A 20,487-nucleotide genomic window follows, 5' to 3' on the forward strand; every position below is an offset into this window, starting at 1 on the left:
ATTCTCCTCAAACTGATCTATAATATAACTCCAATCTCAATCTCAATTGTTTTAAAATGAAACTTACAAGGACATTCTCATATCGAAGTGTACATGCAAAGGGCCAAGAATGGCAAAAAAACAAAAACAAAAACAAAAATAACCCTTGAAGAATAAAAACAAAGTTGGAACATTTACACTACCAGATAGCAAGGCTTACTATTCATGCTACAGAATTAAAACTGTGGTACTGAAGGACAGAGAGATCAACAGAAAAAAATAGAGTCTAGAAACAGCTCCAATCATATATGGTCACCAGATACATGACAATATACATATAGCTGTTTAAACAACAACAAACCTGGTGACCGTAACAAGGATTGGGAGGATATGGAGCAACTGGAACTCTAATTCCTTGCTGCTATGAGTGTATATTGGTACAACCCCTTTGGAAAACAGTTTTGGCAATTTTTATTAAAGCTGAATATAGGTATACTCTGTTGCCTGGCAGTCCTAACACTAGGATGCAAGTTTACAAAAACCTATACTGTGTACACCCCAGTCATATCCTAGAATGTTTATGCCAGCCCCATTTGTAAAAGCCCCAAACTGGAAACAATTCAAAGGCCCTCCAAAAGACAGCAATAAATACACTATTGTGTGTTCACATAAGGAATACTCGACAGCAGTGAAAAGGGACAAACCCCTGCTATGTACAAAAATATGAATGAATCTCACAGATGTAAGGTTGAGTGCATGAAGCAAACAAAAATATATACAATAAATAGTTCTGTTTACGTAGGCAGAATGAAATGATGGTGATAGAAGTTAGGGTGGTGGTTACCTTTGAAGGAACTCTGAAAGGGAGCACAAAGTAGACTTTTGGGGTGCTGGTTATGTGGGTATGTTCACTTTGTAGAATTCGCCAAGATATCTGAACTTTCCTCTGTTTTCTATACCGCTGCAGAGTTATACAAAAATGAAGCATATTTTAGTTAGAAAAAAATTAGTCTGGAAATATTTTTATTCTTAAAAAACAATGTGGTACACTTTGATCACATAATAAGGAATTACGCAGTTACTGGTTTCTTTTCTTTTCTGTTTCCAATAAAATCTTGGGGATAATTGTCAATTGTAGTACCGTATTAATTTAGGTGCTTTATTTCCATCTTCCTCCTAAATGGCTTTTGATTTTCTATTTCTTCTTACTATACGTGTGTTTTCAATTATGTTACCACCTCAAATCTTCTCGGGAATCAATTTCTGATGAAAATAAGTGTAATACCTACTATTTTATCTTGGAATTGTGGTTACCATTTTTCTTTACTTTTTTTAAATCCAAAAAACTAAAAATGAACAACAAAACCAGGATGCTTATACCTTTTTTCAATTACATGTAAAAGACCAACATGTCCACTAGATGGAGGCAAACCCCAAGACTAAATTTTTCTTGTAAAAAATATTTTATTTAATGTAAAAACATACAGACTTTAGCAAAGAAATAAAGGCTTAATATATTACCAGAGTTAATATATTGCTTTATATTACTTAATGGTATATTAGTAAAAGCTAGATGGATCAAGTTTCATATTCTGTGTTTAATTTTACAGATTTTAAGTGTATCTCCAGAAGTCACCTCAGTCTGTCTTCTGCTTAGTAAACAGGGCAACTGAATAAAGCAATGGATGTTTAATGTTATTGTTTTTTCTTCAGAGAATTAGATTCAATAACTGTTTTGATTTCCTACTCTAGATTCTAACAGTTCTCGTCTAAATTATTTAAAAAGCCAACAAAGTCGTTCTTATAGTAACTAAGCCATCTTTCAAATTTGTTGAATGCTGTCAAATGGACTAATTATTTTAAGGTAATTATTTTGTTTCCTACTCTATCATTTAATGGAGAAAACATTTCTGCCTGTTATAAAGGGCTTTTTGCTTGGGATTGTAAAATTTCAGTGAATTGGCGACATCCTCCCCTCCCCGCCTCCTTTTTCTTCTTGTTCTTCTCCTCCCCCTCTCCCTCACCTCCTTAACCCCCTCCCTCTCCCCCTTCCCTCCCCCTTCCCCTCCCCATCCTTCTCCTCCTTCTTCTTCTCCTCCTTCTTTGACTCACAGGACTCTGCAGCGCCCAGAGTTATACCACTAGAATTCAGTGAAGAGGATCTCATATGCCCCTGCTTGCTATGGAAAATAACACAAGGATGAAACTCTTCATCTCTGGATACCTACTTTTTAAAAAATCGACTATATTAAAATATAACTTATGTACAAAAACCTACATTTCATTTAAGGAACACAACTTAATGACTTGGACAGTTGCATACATCTATAAAACTACCACCACAAACAAGATATAGAACATTTCCTTCTCCTCTGAAAGATTCTTCCTGCCCTTTTGCAATCCAACTTCTGTCCCTGTCACCAGGCAACCACTGCTCCGCTGTCTATAAATGAGTTAATTTTCCCCCAAGTGGATATTCAATTGGAACACAGCACTATTTCTTTAAGAGAATTTCCTACTGCAATCCTTGGCAACTTTGTCAAAAATTAATTAACCATTTATATCTGGATCTGTTCCTAGATTCTCTTTTTTCCTACTGATCTACATGTCTATCCAATACCACACTGTCTTGATACTGCTGTTTCGTAGTTCGTTTTGAATCAGGTTGTGTAAATCCCCCAGCTTTGTTGTTCTTTTTAAAAATTGCTTTCGCTCTTATGACTTAGGAACTGCTTAATGTTTTATGCCATAAAATGCAATTTGCTCCTAATAAGGGTAATTTTTACGTCCCCAAACACTACTATAAATAAACTAACAAAACAATTTAAAAGAAAGTGGAATTTTTGTTGTGATTATTTGATAGACTAATTGGTGGTACATGGATATTAAGATTCAAGGACACCACAGATGAAAAGCTGTATTTGAACATGAGCTTTCTGGAAACATAGTTCATCACAATGGGTCATTTACTTAACCTCCATAAGCCCAAGAGACTTGTACAAGGGCAACTCAAAAGTTATCGTGGGGCTCACATGAGATGTTAATGAATGCCTATAGCACAGATGGCATACAGCAAGCACTCAATTGTTAGCTATTAATATTATCACAGTGTTTTGGTGTATCACATCTTGGACATGTAAGAACTTTTGCAAACAAGATCAGATGAGACTATGTCACTTGAGCATTACATAAAAGATGATTGGGAAAGGCTGATGATCAGACGTGAATTTTTTTTTTACATTGATTTTGACACATTTCATCTTGGAATTAATTTTTAAGGTAAAAGTAATTGCCAAAAAATTATACCATATTATTTTTATATGTAAGTACCAAACTAAAATTTTAGATCTGTAATGACATTAAGAGATTATCTGCTGTTTTCCCAGCTGTTTACACTTGGAAGCTGCTAACTCCCTCCTCATTTCTTTCTTCTCTGAAAGAAGGCATTGGCTTCTCTTCTCCCTTCTAGAAGTAAAAAGCCTGTGTATCTCCCTAAGAGCATTTTATCCAGCAATGCAATAAAAATTTAGTTATAATGGTGCAACCTATTAAAAATCAGGATTTGATTATTATACCAATTAATATCCAGAAGTGACAATTTCCCTAAAAATAAACTCATCTGAGCAAAGGAGTAAGTTTCCTAGAAGCCAAAGCTGGGAGTAGGAAGTGGACTGTTTTTACGAATGATACTCAGTATTGAAGAGTTTTCTTTTTTTTATTGCATGTTTTATCCCAATTTTTGAATGTGTTCAAAGAATCTCATTAATAAAATACTAAAAATTTAAAATAGAATCAATGATGATCTAATTCTTGAACGTATACTGGTGAATGTTTGGACTATAAAGAAAACATGTACATCAAATAAAATTTAATTACATTCTAATAAAACAACCTTGAGGCTGGCCAAACTATGAAATCTTCTGCCTTACATACAGCAGGGAATACTTGGCAATGTCTGGACACATTTGTCACAACCAGGGAGAGGGGGCAGAAGGTACTGCTGGCATCTAATAAGTCAAGGCCAAGGATGCTGCCTCACATCTTCCAATGCACAGCATGCTTCCCACAACAAAGAATTATTTGGCTCCAATGTCAATAATGTGAGGAATGCTGACATTCAACTACTTTTCTGGATGGGACCCAAAACCTTCTCATTGTGTCCAAGGGCACAGACTAAAATCAAAAGAATGGATAAAGACCCTAATACTTTTTTCTCTCATTTGATTCTTCTTATAGGCTTTGCATATCTTCAAATAAAAAACATACAAAAGCATGTCAAAGCAAATCTGAACTCTAGTGCTTTTTTCTGGTATGTGCCCTGAAGGATCTGATTTTTGTATCCAGTCTTAATGTGATTCTCCCAACAGAGCTGTGTCTTGGTCCTAGAGTTGGTCGCTTCAATCAGGATATGTTTTCTTCATGAATTATTACATTGAGGTTTGAAAATACTGATAGGCACTTGATTTTTTAAAGAAAGGCAGGTTCATTTTCTTGTTTTCTTTTTTTAAGATTTTATTTATTTATTTATTTGAGAGAGAGAGCACTAGCAGGGGGGAGGGTAAAGGGAGAGGGAGAAGCAGACTCACTGCGGAGCAGGGAGCCCGATGTGGGGCTGGATCCCAGGACCCTGGAATCAACGACCCAAGCTGAAGGCAGCCGCTTAACTGACTGAGCCACCCAGGCACCCCTTGGTTTTTTGTTGTTGTAGTTGTTGTTGTTTGTTTTGATTCCTAAAAATCGTCCCTGTTTAAGGCATCTGTGTCCGAAAACGGAACTCCAGTGACTGCTCAGGAGACAGTGCTCCTTATCGACTCACATTAACTCTCCAATGATGTTTGCCTAATTTTCAAAGACTGTACATCTAGTCGATGAAAGTCTGAATATACGTGATGAAGAGAAGAAAAATCAACAAATTGGGTAGCTGCTTTTAGATTTTATATTTATTTCATTAAGCGGATTTGCTAGCCTACAAATCCTCCTCCTCTGAGACCCACCGGCAAATGTGGCCATGTCATTAAATTCATAATGATGGCTATTAGATGTACCTAAGTGTTGACTGGATAATCAGTGATGAGCCAAATATGAGTGTTTTTGTGCTTTTATTCCATTTGCTCAACATTAATAAGACTCAGCCTGAAAGGGGGAAAAATTAGGTATGAATTTAGAGGAACTCAGGTAATAGGCATTGAGGAGCAGTATACAGAACAAAAAATAAGCCACTCTCAGCTTCTCAGACCTGGATACAGGAAAACACATTTTCTCTCAGAATCTCATTTCCTCTCAGTCCTTGTAATTATTTGCTAAAATCCTTTTTTTCTTTTCTTTTCTTATTCCTTGGGGTTTTTTTCCCTTCAGTTGGAGACCTCTGATGCCTGAAAGGGACCTTCGAAAATGGGATAAACAGTGTTTCCAGGAATGGAGGTGTTTGGATTTTTGTCATAATAGATGCCAATGAATAGAAATAAATGAATGCTTTTACACCCACAGAATAAAGACTCTAAATCCCATCACCGTGGTAGGTTGTGGGTCAGAAAGCTCCCTGGAGAAGCATAGATAAGCAAAGCCAACTCATTTCACTGTGAGCCTGTGAACTATGATGTGTTCTTTGAATAATGACATTCACCTTTCCTTAGGCATATAAGCAAATCAAAATTAAGCCCATAGTTATGAAAGACAGATTTTTTTTTTTTTAAAAAGTGTTTGGATAAACTCTCTCAGATTAGAGAAAATTGTGTTTGCAAACTGAGTTTTTTTGGGGGGGGGCGGTTTCCTTCTTAAAGCAAACTGGAAGGTACAGGTAAGTAAGAGAGTCAAAAGCGTGATTAATGAATGCATTCTGTGGATAGGAAACACTAGTAAATACTAAGGAAGTACAAAGGAAGCAAACAATACAAATTTGTCCCTGAGAGATGGAAGGGATTTCTTTTAAATGTGGAGTTTGCTCCTCAGTTCTGGTTGAATGATGACTGAAACCAAGGGAGTAGTGAGTCACATCTCAGCTCCTTATCATAAATGAGGAGGCCTCTTTGGTCCCTTAAGTGGAAAGCTTACAACAAATCATGGATGCAACTCATTCCAAAGTAAGAAAGGAGCCATGGACTCTGTGACTTTCAGGTAAGCAGGTAGCTCGTTTAGCAGTCTGCTAGGATAGGTGGGGTCCTATTCTATTGTCATTGCCTGTCAGCTGTACCTGTCATTTGGTATCCCTAAACTGGGTCACCTTTTTTTTTTTTTTTTTAAGAAAGAGTGTGCATGTGCACACACATGGGAAGGGCGAACGGGCAGAGAGGGAGAGAATCTTGAGCAGTCTCCACACCCAGCACAGAGCCCCACACAGGGCTTGATCTCATCTCCCTGAGGTCATGACCTGAACCAAAATCAAGAGTCACATGCTTAACCAAATGAGCCATCCAGGCACCCTGGGCCCAACACATTCTGCCAAATCCCTTGCATTATAGACACTGATACTGTGAAACGGAGGCATCCCCTAGCCAGAGATCACAGAATTAAAGCTCTCCTAATTCTTGCATCCTGTTTGTCATGATGATTCAGTTCATACATTAACTTTTCTGAGATGATTCAATTTTTTTAACCCCAAAGCCACGAAACATATTTGATTAAATAACATTATTAGTTAGTCTAGAGTGATTGGATCACATGGGCTGGCTCCAAAAGACAAACCTTGGTGAATATGTAACTGAAGAAAAGGCCCATTGGTTTAGTTTCCTTCCCATAGGATGTCAGCTCTGATGTTAAGAAGAGAAAACCGTTTGGGAATAGTCACAGAGAGGCTAGTCAGTGGGAAACTCCTGCTGGAGAGACAGAAAGTAGTTGCTCAATCAATGTATGCTCAATGAATACACAGATTATGGATCTGAGGAAGACATGTGCTGGTAAAAAAAAAAAAAAAAAAAAAAAAAAAAAAGAATTGGTGCCATTTTTGTTGTTCAAAACTTTTATTTTTTATTTTTTTCTGAATATTTATGCTTGTGTCACCATCCACACTGTGGCTTTTTATAGCCTGAGCCACTTTGTGGTTCTAGCCCCAATATAATCACCATCCCTTCACTGTTAGAATTCCTTTTCCCTTGTCTCTTTGCCTTTGTACGATTTGTATAAAAGGAGGACCTTGGAAAATCAATACTTCCTGTGAACTAGAGAGACCATCTGAGCAGTGCCCCGAACAACAGGATTAGGCAGGTAAAACCAATTGGCGAGCAGATATATGAGGATCTCTTGGACCAAGGTAGAGTTGTGTGCATGTCTAAAAGGTCATGCTGACTCACCAATGGAAGAAGGATCATGTGGGTTGACCAGGGTGAGGTAGGACTGTGCACAGGATTGTGTGAGCTGTGGTAGCCGAGGCAGTATATAACATTCACGGACTAAACTCTTTAGCTGACTACTTTGCTGAAAATGGTCTATGCTCTAAAAGACAAAGATCTAAGCTTTTTAAATGTTTTTTTAAACTTCTGACAATTCAAGTCACTAATAAGTTAGTTCTGATGGTTTAAAATGAAAGCAAATGGCTATAGTGATGTAGAGAAAATGGCTGAACTGCACCAGTATACTTGAGATTTTTAAATTAAATTCCAAGTTACCTCACCTTATAAAAATACATGTCAATATACTAAATACTCCACAAAGATCCAGGATGGGGGATATTTAAAAATACACTTCTCTTGGATCAGCACCAAAAATATCATTAGTTTTCTGTACAACCCGTTACAAGTTTTTGAGTATAAGTGTGTTAAAATTATTTCTGATAAAAATTACAAAGTCCACATAGATCGGTAAAGATATATCCAAACAACTTTCAAATACATTTTGACATCGAGGTTAGGCATTTCACTTGGAAGGGCATTAGAATGTGTACCACTGCATTTCTATCGTAAAACTTTTGATGTCAACTTTGTATCATGGGGATATTTCCTATCTCACACAAAGGAGGCACTGGTACTTGGAAACTTAAGAAAATTATTAGAACCGTTATGGCTGAGGTGAAGAATTTGTGCAGCCTTCCACAACTTCAAAGAGGTAGTGATAGATACTTGTTCGCCTGGCAATATCAAAGGCAGTTTCTTCCAAGTTGTTCTTCAGACCTGGTTTGATGTAGCGGTTCATCAGGAGAAGCTCCAGGGTATCTTTGCTGTCCCTGTTCCCGGCAGCGAGATGTAAGGGCGTCAAGAGGCCTTTTGTCTGGGCGTTAATATCTGCGTCATGCTGGAGTAAGAAAGAAGCTACTCTGGTATTGTTCCACTTACAAGCACTGTGCAAGGGTGTCCAGCCATCCACAGTCACCGCGTGGACATCTGCCCCTTGGGCAATCAGCTCACGCACCACATCTAAGTGTCCACTGTAGGCTGCTCGATGAAGAGGCGTGTATTCATCCTCATCTCGCGTGTTCACATGAGTGGCCTTTTCGGACAGTAGTCTCCGCACTGTAGTAAGCTGAGAAGGAAAAGGGATCTTTTCAAAACCCAACTGGACCCAAAACAGTAAATGAAGAAGATTAAACTGTCTAGTGGTGGTAAATTTATTTAAGTTCCATAAAAACTTAGCAGATGACTTTAAGAAAAAAATGATTAAAGGTTTCTTTTGGGGGCAGAGAGGGCCACAGACTTAAGAATGAACAAGTTAGTGTTGACCACACTCTTGCTTCTAAGAATGTGACTCTCTGAATATCAAATATCAATATTGAATGTATGACTATCATACATTTACTCCTGGTCCAATTAAGGCCCATTGCATAAAAGCTTTAGTTCTAGATGAGTAATACAGACTATAATTGTATTTAATATTTTATACTTCATTAGTGAAAACATAATAACTGATTTTTCCACAGTAGGATTATCGCACCAATATACATAGTGCATAAAACTTTGAAAAATAAACTTCTTTATCTGAAGAATACAATGGTAACAAGGAAATCCAGAGATTAAGGAGCTCAATTCCTTCAAACTAAAACAACTTTAGAAACATGTTTTCAGGAAGTGATTTTCAATTTGGTCTTTGGATCTCTGGTGGGATGCAGTGTGCTCCTGGGTGAAAAAGTTATCCAAACATGCAAGACTTTTAGGTATTAATTTACTACCACTGACATGGAAGAACTTAGTAAAATGTAGACGTGGCTGAGTGGGAAGAATACATTTGATGATGCTACTTAGATGATATTGGGCAAATTAATATTCCTGAATCCCATTTTCTTGAACTGTAAAAGGGAAGAATATTACTTATCTTGTGGGGATATATGAGGATTAAATCAAATAATGTAGTAAAGTGCATGGTATAGTCGGCATTCAAAACAACATATGTTAATTCCCATCCTCCCTCTTCTAAATGATAGTTGTCTCTAGGATGATCTTAATGACTGAATATAAATGATTTAAAAATATAGGTGATTTCTTGCTAACTTTATAATTATCCCTTTAACTTCCAAATAACACCCAATAGTATGCTTTGTGACTTACTATGTCCTTTCACGGACATTGCCTCATTCGATCCTCAAATCCTGTATAAAAGATACAGGTATTATCATGGCCACTTTTATAGGTAGGAAAATAGAGGTTCAGGAATGGTAGGATATGCCCAAAGTCACAAACCAAATAGAGGTTCAGGGGCATGTCTTCTGGCTCTGAATCCAATACTTTTCCTACTATATGATGGTTTCCTCTTTAATTTTTTTTTTTTTACCCGATTTTTTTCCGCAGCCCAAAGAAGCAATTTGCTTGGATCTTTCTCCATCTTTTTTTCTTGCAATTGATACCACTCTTCTGTTTTTTCATCTTGCTCCTCGTCTTCATCAGAATTCCCTACCCAGAGACTTTGGGTACCAGTGGGAATAAGGTGTCCATGTGTTTCCAACAATTCAAGTTGGTTAAAGTGTTCAGAAAAGTCCAAGGAATTTTCTGGGTCTGGTTTTCCATCATCATTTACTTTCCCTTTTTCCATTTTTACTATGACACTAAATACAAAACATTTCAAATGCCAGGGTATAAATAATCTTTCTAGAGATGAATTATGTCTGCTGTATTTTATCCATCAAGATCTGGAAACACAAACACAAAAATTATTAGCAAGACAGTAACTGTTTATCAACAGCATAGATAAATCTTGCAAACATACACAATAAACCCTGTCTAAACTTTTTGGTTTTATTGGTAGTCTTTACATTCTCTAAATACCAGAGCTGAGATTTGTTATCTATACCTTTAATGGTTAAAACTCCTTATTTTGTTTGTTCTGATACTATTGTATTATACTAAGAGTGATAAATGCTTAAAGCTTTTAAATCATAATTAAAAAGACAGGCACATTCATGATTTTTATAAACTAGACACATAGATGATGTAAAGCAGAAACAAAAACTTTTAGTTTCTAATAAATTACTTCAAAGAATCAGGCACTCTTAGAGATGGAATAGCCCCAAGGACATCTGTACAAATCTCTCATCAATGCAGATATCTTTATTATAACATCTATAACTATCCTATTTCTACTTTAATAATTTCAGGCTTGGGAAAATTCATCGCTTTAAAAAGGAGTCCCATTCATTGATAGACAAATATAGTTCTTAGTTGGCTTCTTGCTTTGAACTGAATTTCGTCTGTCATTCACTCCATTCAACAAATATGAAAGGATGCCTGGTCTGTGCCAGTCTTTGGGTATTGGGGTTCATTAATGAACAAGATCCATGTCTTAGCTCACGAAGGCTATTGTCTAGTGGAGGTGACTGCCAACAATAGCAAGATCTGTGTTACCACAGGACTTTGTCCAGATACAATGAGTATACAAGAGGGTTATAATTAACCCAGTCCTAAGGGATTAGAGAAGGCTTCTTGAAGGAAGTGACATTTATTCAACTAAGCTGCCACATTAATTTATAAACCAGCATCAGTTTAAAGAGTTACACAGCTTATTAAATCTTAACCAATTTTTAAAAATGCAAATAACTAACAAGTATCTTTAAAAAATACCATTTCTCAGGCTCCCGATTATATTTCTTGAAATCTTATCAGTCTTTCAAGGCTCTTCTCAGATGTTATCTCTTTCATTAAGACTTTCTTTGAACTTCCAAATTAGATTTCTCTCTATCAGCTTTTTTTGTTCTACCTATTGCCTTATTTCAGCACTAATTATTTCCTTAGATGATTATAAGCTTAAGGATAGGGACCGTATTTAACTTATATTTATATCCTGCTTATACAGAAGGCATTAATCAATATTTGTGGAATCAAATTTAATTAAAGCCCTATCAATTGATTTCGTCTGGAATGGATTCTGAGAAGTTCCAGAGTTAGTCTTCCCTTAAGATACTAATTTCTTTCTAATTTCACAAGTTTAATAGTATTCAATCCTAATGTAGCATTAGATTTTATTACTAGTGCCAAAAGTACTAATCTTAAGTTTAAATTTATCACTCATGACTAATAATGTCTCTGGGCCTGTCACTTCATTGTAAAATGTAATGACTGTACTAAAGGATTTCCAAGTCATGCTCAGCTTTTCAGAGTCTACTGAGACCCCATCAGAATTGCTTTATGTTTTATTAGTTCTCTTGGAATTTTCACTTTTTATTATTGAAGTATTGTTGATATAGTGTTATATTAGTTTCAGGTGTACAAACACAGTGATTCAACAATTCTATACATTACTCAACGCTCACCACAGTATACTATATTACTGACTATACTTGCTGTATTATTGACTATATTCTCTATGCTGTACTATTCATCTCTGTGACTTACTTATTTTATAACTGGAAGTTTGTACCTCCTCAAACCTTTCACCCATTTTGTCTATCTCCCCACCACTCTCCCCTCTGGCAATCACCAGTTTGTTCTCTGTTATTTATGATCTGTATGTAGGAACTCCTATTGGGGTTCTCATTTTTTTACTATCAAGCTAATCCCTGAACCTTGCAACACAAAAATGATCACATATCAGTTCATTAAACACTCTGAACAGATACCATAAAGTTCATTTAATTATATCAAATACAGAACCAATAAGGCACATATATTATCCTCCCCTTTCCTTTCTATAAAACTCCCCCCACTTTTTAAAATAAATTCTGAATTTACTGCTCCAGATACAATAACTCACACACAAAATTTCTTTTTTAATTTTAGACAGATTTAATTTAAAGAGTCTAACCTAGGTGCATCTCCCTGATTCAGGATTTTAAAAAATCGATTAAGATTCTTACTTGACGGTACTCCACCAGGAAGAAAATAGAGTATGTTTCTTAAAAGAAGCCATTTCGACAGAGATCTAACCATGTCGACGCCTCACAAGTACTCTGTGACAGATGCGGTCATAAGCACCGAACTTCGGACATATTAAAACGTGCCCTAGATTAGGGACGCTTCAATGGAACTAAAAGGTCTGATTTTGTAATTCAAAAGTTTCACTTTTTTTTTTTTTACTGTACTGTATCTTTCGGCTATCATCACAAAGCAGTACAGACGTGCCAACCCCGGGATCCAGGGGTGAAAATAAGGGGAAGCAGAGAGAGTAAAAGGGTCCGAATGCTCTAACTCGGGGGAGTGGGAGTGAGGGAGAAGGCCCCCAGTCCCGGCCCTCTGGCACCGATTGGTCATTTCCCAGGCCCGGAGTCGCGCCTGCGGCCTTCCAAACAGCCAAGAGCGGAGAAGCCGCTCCAGCCCTAAGCCGGACCCACGACGCGACCTGAACTGCAGGGCTCAGCTAAGGTCGACAGGTGACCCGCCCCCTAGGGCCCAGTAGTTTTTAGGTGGCGCGAGGGGACCAAGGATCGCGGTCCCGGACAAGCAAGAGCTACCCACCTTAAAGAAGGGAAACACCACCTTCGCGAACCTCGCTTCCGGGGTCGTCCCTCGGCTTCTCAGGATTGGCTCCTGCTTGAGGGCGGGGCGTCGCCGCTTCTTTCCCCGATCCCTCACGGCATTCGGCAGCCAATGAGAGCCGAGGAAGACTTGAAGCGCACGTCATCAATGAGGTATCGCGAGAGAAAAAGCTGCCTTTTTTTTTTTTAATCTTCTCCCGCCTAATTCAGGTTTATGGCCCAGCGGGTTCTCAACACGCAGGTTTAGGAGGTTCTGTTGCTTTTCTTCTCACGAATCCCGCTCCTTTTTCCCGGGTAAAAGATAGCCTGGGGGTCCGGTGAGGGCGGGGGGCTTTGGAGAGTGTAGGTTTGGGGTAATTTGGGAATCGTACCGCCTTCTATTTTGTGGGATCCCGGGCGGAAGCCCTGAGTGGATTGACACTTTGGAAAGAATAGGACGGGTCGGCTAAGTCCTTGAGGATTCTGGTTCTGGCTTCAAAGAGTCCAGTTGTTGGGGGGGGGCGGTGTGTTGAGGCTTAGAATCTGGAAGGAACCAGGAGTCCGGACGTGGAAGGGGTTATTTCCCCAAATATCTTGGCCATTTCCACTTGTCTATAGGGCGCCGGGCGTTTTCCGCGGAGCACGTGTTTCTGTTTATTTACACTACTTTTAAAGGTGGGGCCTTTCTTTTTTCCTAAACTGGACCATTCCTTTAAACAGCCTTGTGGTTGAGCAGGAAATACGGGATTTTCTCCACGCTCCAGGGTAGCCTTTGCTGCTATTTAAACATTTCTGCACATCCAGAGTTGTTTCTGTGTTAAACCAGAACTACTGGATGTGACCCTTTCTGTCCATTTATCTAATAAACATTAGTTTCCCATAGTTTAATCATAGTGGTGAAACTAAAATGGTACTGGAGATGTGCTGTTTTCTATTGTGAGCTCTTAAAAAATAAAAATACAGTAGGTGCTTAGATGAAAATGAGATTCCTAAAATTGATAGTTTTTGAAATAATGTGTTTTACAGTAATGTAATTTTGCTTTTAGAATTTGCTAGAATTTGGAATCGAGTGAGTTTTCTGACGTATTTGATCACACTACCCGGGAGTACTTGGAGAGAAAACTGGTTCCAGAGGAACTGGACTGACCACAGAAATGAGTCCTGCAGATGCCCTGTAAGAACTTGCCTTCTGGAATCATTTTTGTTGCTTTGGATTTCTAAGGCCCATCAGCTATGATCCCCATGAACGAAAAGTTACTTTAAAAAATTAGCAGTAAATAGCTTGCCTGTGAACAGAAATGTTATTCATCAAAAAGAATATTTAGATTGTTAGAAAATTAATATTATATGTTTACTGACTAAAAGATAATATACAGCTATAGATTGAGGCCTTGTAGTAATTTGGCATATTACTGTAGTATGTAGTTTATATTCTAAGATTTTGTCTTAAAATATTGAAGCTATCAATATTCTTGAGCTTTTGTGAGGACGTCTTACTGGTCAATGCAAACCTATTTAAGCAGATTTTTAGAGTAGTAAATTGCTCTAGCATTGAATAAATTGGAAATGAATTTGAGTAAAATGAAAATCAAAGAATCAGAAGTTATGTGGAAAAAGCCTTAGATTTGGAGTCTTTCACCCTGATTTCAGTTCCTTGGTTAATACTGTGTCACCTTGGGCAGGTTAGCAATTCTCTGAAACTTGCCTCAATTTCTTCACTTTATGTATGTAATTGGAATAAAATTGCCTTTCTCAGGTTAATTTAGATGTTTAACTGAGAATTCATTTGAAAATATTTTATAAATTGCTATGGAAGCATAGGGTAATGTGATCTTGAAAGTATTCTGATAAGCCTGTGTGTATGTAGCAGTTAGAACTGTGTGCATATATATCATTTTCGAAGTTTCTGAAGAGAAATCTTTTCTGGAAAAATCTCATCTATAAAGCTTTCAATTTTGGAGATATATGTGAAAGTTTTTTTAAGTTCATTATGTTTTAGTGAAAATAAACCGAGTGGTTAAATCCTGTTTCTTCCACTTAGTTGTGTGATAAATCATTTAATTTCTGTTTAGTTTTCTCATTTTTCAGAGATAGTAATACCTACTTCTTTACATGTGGAAGTTGAGATGAGATCACAGATACATAAGTTTTAAAGAAAGGTTTTTTTTTAAATTTAAAGTTTTTATTATTTGAGAATGAGAGCTCCAGTGGGGGGTGGGGGGGGAAGGGAAAGTCAGGCTTCCCACTGAGCAGGGATCCCTGGGGCTCAATCCTAATCCCAAGATCATGACCTGAGCTGAAGGGAGACACTTAACTGACTGAGGCACCCAGGCACCCTGAGTATTTAGAGAAAGTTAAAAGTTTCATTAAACTGAAGAAGGTATTAATAACTACTACATTGCTGCTTCAACTGAGAGTACCTTTGAATACTACCAAATTCAAATGGAATTGTAAATAATTCTGTTTTGTTACTTGGCCAGATTTGTTAATGAAACACTAACTTTGTATAGGGAATAGAATCAAGCAAGTGCCTTCAGGGGCTTGAATGTAAGTTACTAGTTTATTGGGATAAAATCTACTTATAAAGTAAGAGGAAGGGCTTTTTAAATTAATAATCAACTCTGATTTTCCTGGCAGAGTACAAAATAGATAAATAGCAAGTTTAGACGTGGAGTCAAATCCTCTTGGGATTTTGGGACGGAACAGAATTGGAAAACAATGGAGATTTTAGGTCCAGGGTCCAAAGGAGTGTATAAAACTGGAGTTGTAATAAGGTTATACTTTTTTGAAATGAGTCACAGAATCTTTTTAAAATTCATGTGTATTCTGTTTTGAATTAGCTGTAGGCAAACTATGTAACGTAGATCTGTTGAACGCTTCAAATTTTCAGACCTATTTTAAAGCTAGAAAAGTGACTTCACTGTATAACTACTATTATTTATCTTCTGAATTTAGGTTTTAATCTGCTTGAGCATCTTTTAATGAATTATCTGAAATGTTTGTTCTTTTTTTATATAGTGATGATGGAAATACATTTAAAATCTTAGTTGCAACAGATATTCATCTGGGATTTATGGAGAAAGATGCAGTCAGAGGAAAGGATACATTTGTAACACTGGATGAAATTTTAAGACTTGCCCAGGAAAATGAAGTGAGTTTGGTTTACATTTTTTAAGTTTCCACTATGCTCCCCTCGTCAGCAGACTCTTTTCCTTTCTTAAAGTTGGAGGTTTGTTTTTAGGCTCATGTGCTCACATTGCCTGGTTAAATATCAATATACTATAAACGCAAAACGGATTTTAAGTGCTTTGTGACCTTAATTCAGGTAGGAGCTAGTTTGTTAGAAGTGTGTAAAAATTTACACGTATTTATGGGGTGTTTACTAAGTGCAGGATCCTGTGGCAGTTTCTGTTTGAAATGGAAAGATGACTCATAGTTTTTGCTTTCCAAGAACATAGAGGATACCGGTATGTGAGATAAAACAAACGTCCATAATGCTCAGATGCCAGGTCTTATGTGGTAAGAACCATAAGAAACTTACGAATAGCCTTTCCAGGAGTTTAGAGGTAGAAGAGATCACATATAGAGGATAGCAAGATCAGTTTAATGAATGAGGTGGCACTTAACCGGGCTTTGAAGGAAGGGTAGGCTTTTGATGGGTGAAGACCGTAGAAAATGTACATTTCACAGGAAGCAGGAAGAAGGGCATAGAGGTGAGACAGTATGAGATCTGTTAGGGGTACAACAGGTCAGTTTGGCTCGTTAGTAGTCCACATGTTAGCGTGCTGAAAGACTGAAAATGCTGTTTGAGCTGCATTAATGGAGGGCTTCAAATGCCAGATTGAGGAGTTTGTACCCAATTCAATGAAACATCTTCTGGCAACAGGGTAGAGCATGAATTGGAGACCAGCCGACTTTTAAAGTAATGGCATGGGGTGGAAAAGAGGAAGTGAATACAAGAGGTATTTAAAGATTGGATTTGCATACTTGAGGGGTAGAGTTGAAGGAAAGGGGGAGGACAAAGTAGAGTATGTTATATTTGGGTGTATGGTAGTACCAATAATAGGAATACCTTCTAAATAAGGGAGAGGTACTTCTTTATGTGGGAAGGTGATGAATTCTGATTTAGACCCTTTGAGTTGTAGATTCCAATAGGACATTCAGGTCAACATTCCAGCAAGCCATTGAAATGACCTGTTGGACATTTCTGGAGGGAGCTTGGGAGTAAACATAAATGCTTAGCACTTACAAATTAGTTTCTTCAACTTTGACTTTTCCTCAGAGTTTCGTTCAGTTTTTCTGTAAGTCTTTTGGTTCTTCTTCCTGAATGTATATGGAAACTCTGTTTCTGTGCCTATATGTTTAGCCCAAAATATTATCCTATTTTGGACTGCAGTAGCTCCCCATTAGTCTTTCTGTTGGCATTCTTTTTCCCTACATCTATTCAGCATAGCTGCACAAGTGAACTTTTAAAATCATCAGTCAGATCATATCACTCTGCTGCTTAAAATCTTCAAGTGGCCTTCCACTGAATCTAAAATAAAATTCAAACTACAAGGCTTAACTTGATCTGGCCCCTGCCGGGAGACTTCTACAGCTCTGCATTGTTCACTGTGCTCCATCCACACTGGCATGTTCTACTCTGGGACCTTTGCATGTCTGATTCCCTCTCCTTGGAGCACAGTTTATTTACCTTTTTGGAGAGGTCTTCCTGGATATCTCCAAACATTTCAATTACTCTTTATTTTCTTTCATAACACCATCTGAAATAATATGTTGAATTGTCTACTTGTTTATCGATCTTTTCCACTAGAAAGTCAACATGAGAGTGAAAATCTTTTCTGCTTGTTCATGCTTTATCTTAAAATCTAGGAAGGATCTAGCAAGCAGTAAGTAACTCTTAAAAATTTGTTAATGAATGAGGGAATGTCTAATACTATTGCCTTTTAAGATGGCTTCCTCCTTCCCTGAGGGCAGAGAAACTTGGCAGCTAAAGAAGGTCTGTTTCCTGCTAGAGAGTCATGTTTTCTTTCTTCTCTTAGGTACTAAATACTTCTATTCCTGAGCATAACCTTCTTTCTTGTACTTTGTCCTTTGCTTCCCTTCTGTTTCCTTGTTTCCCTTCCTGCATTCCTTAATTTTAACATCCCCCTCCCGAACAGCCCCATGCTGGTACTTCCAGATGTATATTTACTGTTACCCTTTATTTGTATTTAGTATTTCTTATTATTGAAATCTAAATTTCTCCTGACTTTGAGTCCCCTATTTTGTGTGTCCATGCCACTAACTAGCCTTATCTCTACTCCTTGATTCCTTGGAATTTTTTTTTTTAACTTTTAATTTTGAAACAATAGCAGTCTCACAGAAATGTTGCAGGAATAGTACAAAGAATTCCTCTCCTTACCTTTCATCCAGATTTTCCTACATTTTACCACATTTGTTTTATTCTCTCTCATTACATATACACAGGCACACTTTTTTTCCGAACCATTTTTTTTTTAAGATTTTATTTATTTATTTGAGAGAGAGAGCATGAGAGCGTGAACTGGGGTAGATTTTCTGAACCATTTGAGAGTAAATTGCATGTATAACCACAGTACAGTTATCAACACCAGGAAACTAATATTGTTTCAGTACTGTTACATAATTTTAAGATGTTGCTAATTGTCTCAGTAATGTCTGTTACAGCAATTTGGGGGCAGGATGGTAGAGTCCAGGTCCTAAACTAGGATTACATTTTGCATGAAATTGTCATGCCTCCTTAGTTTCTTCTAATCTGCCTTTTGTCAGTCTGCCTTTGTCTTTTCATGACCCTGACATTTTTGAAGAGTTGAGGTTAGTTATTTTGTAGAATATTCTTCAGTTGGATTTGTCTGATATTTCCTCATGATTAGATTCACTTTTGGCAGGAATACCACAGAAGCAGGTTGTTTCCTTTTTAGTGTTCCCTGGAGTCACAAACCAGCTTTTAAAAATTAAAAAAAAATTTTTTTTTAGTTTGTGGTAAATACAAATAACAAAATTTATCATCTTAACCATTTTTAAGTGTACACTTTATCAGCATTAAGCACATTCACATTGCTGTGTACCCAGCCTCCAGAATTCTTCATGGTGCGAAAGTGAAACTATATCATTTAGATCACTATTCCCCCTCCCCCTCAAAATGTTTTTTGTTTTGTTTTGTTTTTTCCTACTGTTGTGATCATTTCCTTCCTTAAATCTTGTTCATTTTTGAAGACCTAGCTTAAGTCCCACATTTTCATTACAGCTTCTCTGTCTACTGTAGGATGGAAAACTTTTCATTTCTTTTCTTTTAGGTTCTTGGGCTGGCCTAATAATTAAATTGACATAAGAGACATGAACAGGAGCAAAACAAATTTTGTATGTACAGGAGCCTCATAAAAATATTAGACTCCCTGACAGTCAGTAATTGAGGCTTACTTATATTGCCATTCTAAGCTAAGGAGAAAGGGGGTAGAGGTCTGGGGCTTTAAAGGGGAGGAAGATAATTCATAGGAAGATGGGAAGAACAAATGTTTTCCATACCGTGTAGAGAAGTCTCTTGGATATAAAAAGTTATCTCTGATAATAGCTCTCTTCCTGGTATGGGCCCCTGTCTAAATTCTTTCAGGCAGTTAAGGGGGGTAAAACAATAAAAAAAAAAAAAAGCTTTTCCTGAGTCTGCCGAGTCTTAACTGCCTTTAGCTCAAAGCAGTCCACATGCCAAAGTGCCTCTTTTGGGGGTGCTGTATTCCTCCCCCCTTCACTGCTGTAGCCCAAGTGATCTGTACTGCTGGGTTCTTTTGTATAAGTAAGAGTTTAATCAAGTTTCTTTAGGTAAATTATACACTTCTTGAAAGTGTGAGTGTTGGACTTTTTCTGTGTAATTTCTTGCTTCTCTCTTGTTTCTAGAATGCTCTTCCTTTTTTTTTTTTTTAAAGATTTTATTTATTTATTCGACAGAGATAGAGACAGCCAGCGAGAGAGGGAACATAAGCAGGGGGAGTGGGAGAGGAAGAAGCAGGCTCATAGTGGAAGAGCCTGATGTGGGGCTCGATCCCATAACACCGGGATCACGCCCTGAGCCGAAGGCAGACGCTTAACCGCTGTGCCACCCAGGCGCCCCTAGAATGCTCTTCCTTAAAGTCTCATTTATTTTTTATAGTGCTACTCCGATGCCACCGTGTTGGCATATCCCTTCTGGACTCCCTGCCCTCAGATGAGGTTTTTTTCCCTTCAGTTAGAATTGATTATGATGTCATTGCTGCTCCTGGTGTGTTTACATATCCATTCTGTTGCATGTCTGAGTTTGACTCAAAATATTTAGGGAAGAGATTGTATTTTATCCATTTTGTATCCTCAGGGCCCAGTACGGGGAATTGCACATTGTCAGTGTTTAATGAGGGCATGGACATCATCTGTTTTGTAGATTGCTATTTCCTTAGGTGCCAGTGCCTATAGGAGCCCTAAATAATTGTTGAATGAATTGACTGAATAATCTGAATTGAATTGGCTGTCTTGTCCATAGGTGCTGTTAAAGTGCTAAATTTGTTTGATTTGAATAACAACAACAAAAGAAATAATGATCACTTCGGGTAGCATGAGTCAGAGGTTTGGTATAATAATTTGAAGGTGGCGTTTTTGAAGGGTGGCCTAGGAACCTGAGTTGGAGTCAGATTAATCAACAGACTGGCAGGCCCCTT

General features: G+C 37.5%; 2 protein-coding genes across 7 annotated transcripts in view; one reads left to right on the forward strand and one right to left on the reverse strand.

Moving 5' to 3' along the window:
- Window positions 1-6,916: 6,916 nt before the first annotated feature.
- On the reverse strand, window positions 6,917-12,860 carry ANKRD49 (ankyrin repeat domain 49). 2 transcript variants are annotated; one of them, XM_008688366.2, is made up of 3 exons: window positions 12,786-12,860; window positions 9,673-10,027; window positions 6,917-8,430 (listed from the first exon to the last, which is right to left on the reverse strand). In XM_008688366.2, the coding sequence occupies exons 2-3, from the start codon at window positions 9,928-9,930 to the stop codon at window positions 7,969-7,971; spliced, it is 720 nt and encodes a 239-aa protein (XP_008686588.1). In that variant the 5' UTR covers window positions 9,931-10,027; window positions 12,786-12,860; the 3' UTR covers window positions 6,917-7,968. The 2 variants fall into 2 exon arrangements, with proteins under 2 accessions (XP_008686588.1, XP_008686589.1); XM_008688367.2 differs by having other exon boundaries at window positions 12,188-12,842.
- A 113-nt stretch (window positions 12,861-12,973) lies between these two features.
- The window catches only part of MRE11 (MRE11 homolog, double strand break repair nuclease), a 75,269-nt gene continuing 67,755 nt past the window's right edge, over window positions 12,974-20,487 (forward strand). The window contains exons 1-3 of one of the 5 annotated variants that reach the window (XM_008688361.2): window positions 12,976-13,099; window positions 13,831-13,958; window positions 15,803-15,935. In XM_008688361.2, the coding sequence (XP_008686583.1) occupies window positions 13,939-13,958; window positions 15,803-15,935 (153 nt within the window). In that variant the 5' untranslated portion in view covers window positions 12,976-13,099; window positions 13,831-13,938. Of the gene's footprint in view, window positions 13,959-15,802; window positions 15,936-20,487 lie in introns of those variants that run through there. The other 4 variants (XM_008688362.2, XR_005835016.1, XM_040630988.1 and 1 more) reach the window with 4 other exon arrangements.

Source organism: Ursus maritimus, unplaced genomic scaffold (assembly GCF_017311325.1).
Source record: "Ursus maritimus isolate PB19 unplaced genomic scaffold, ASM1731132v1 scaffold_16, whole genome shotgun sequence".
NCBI lineage: Eukaryota > Metazoa > Chordata > Mammalia > Carnivora > Ursidae > Ursus > Ursus maritimus.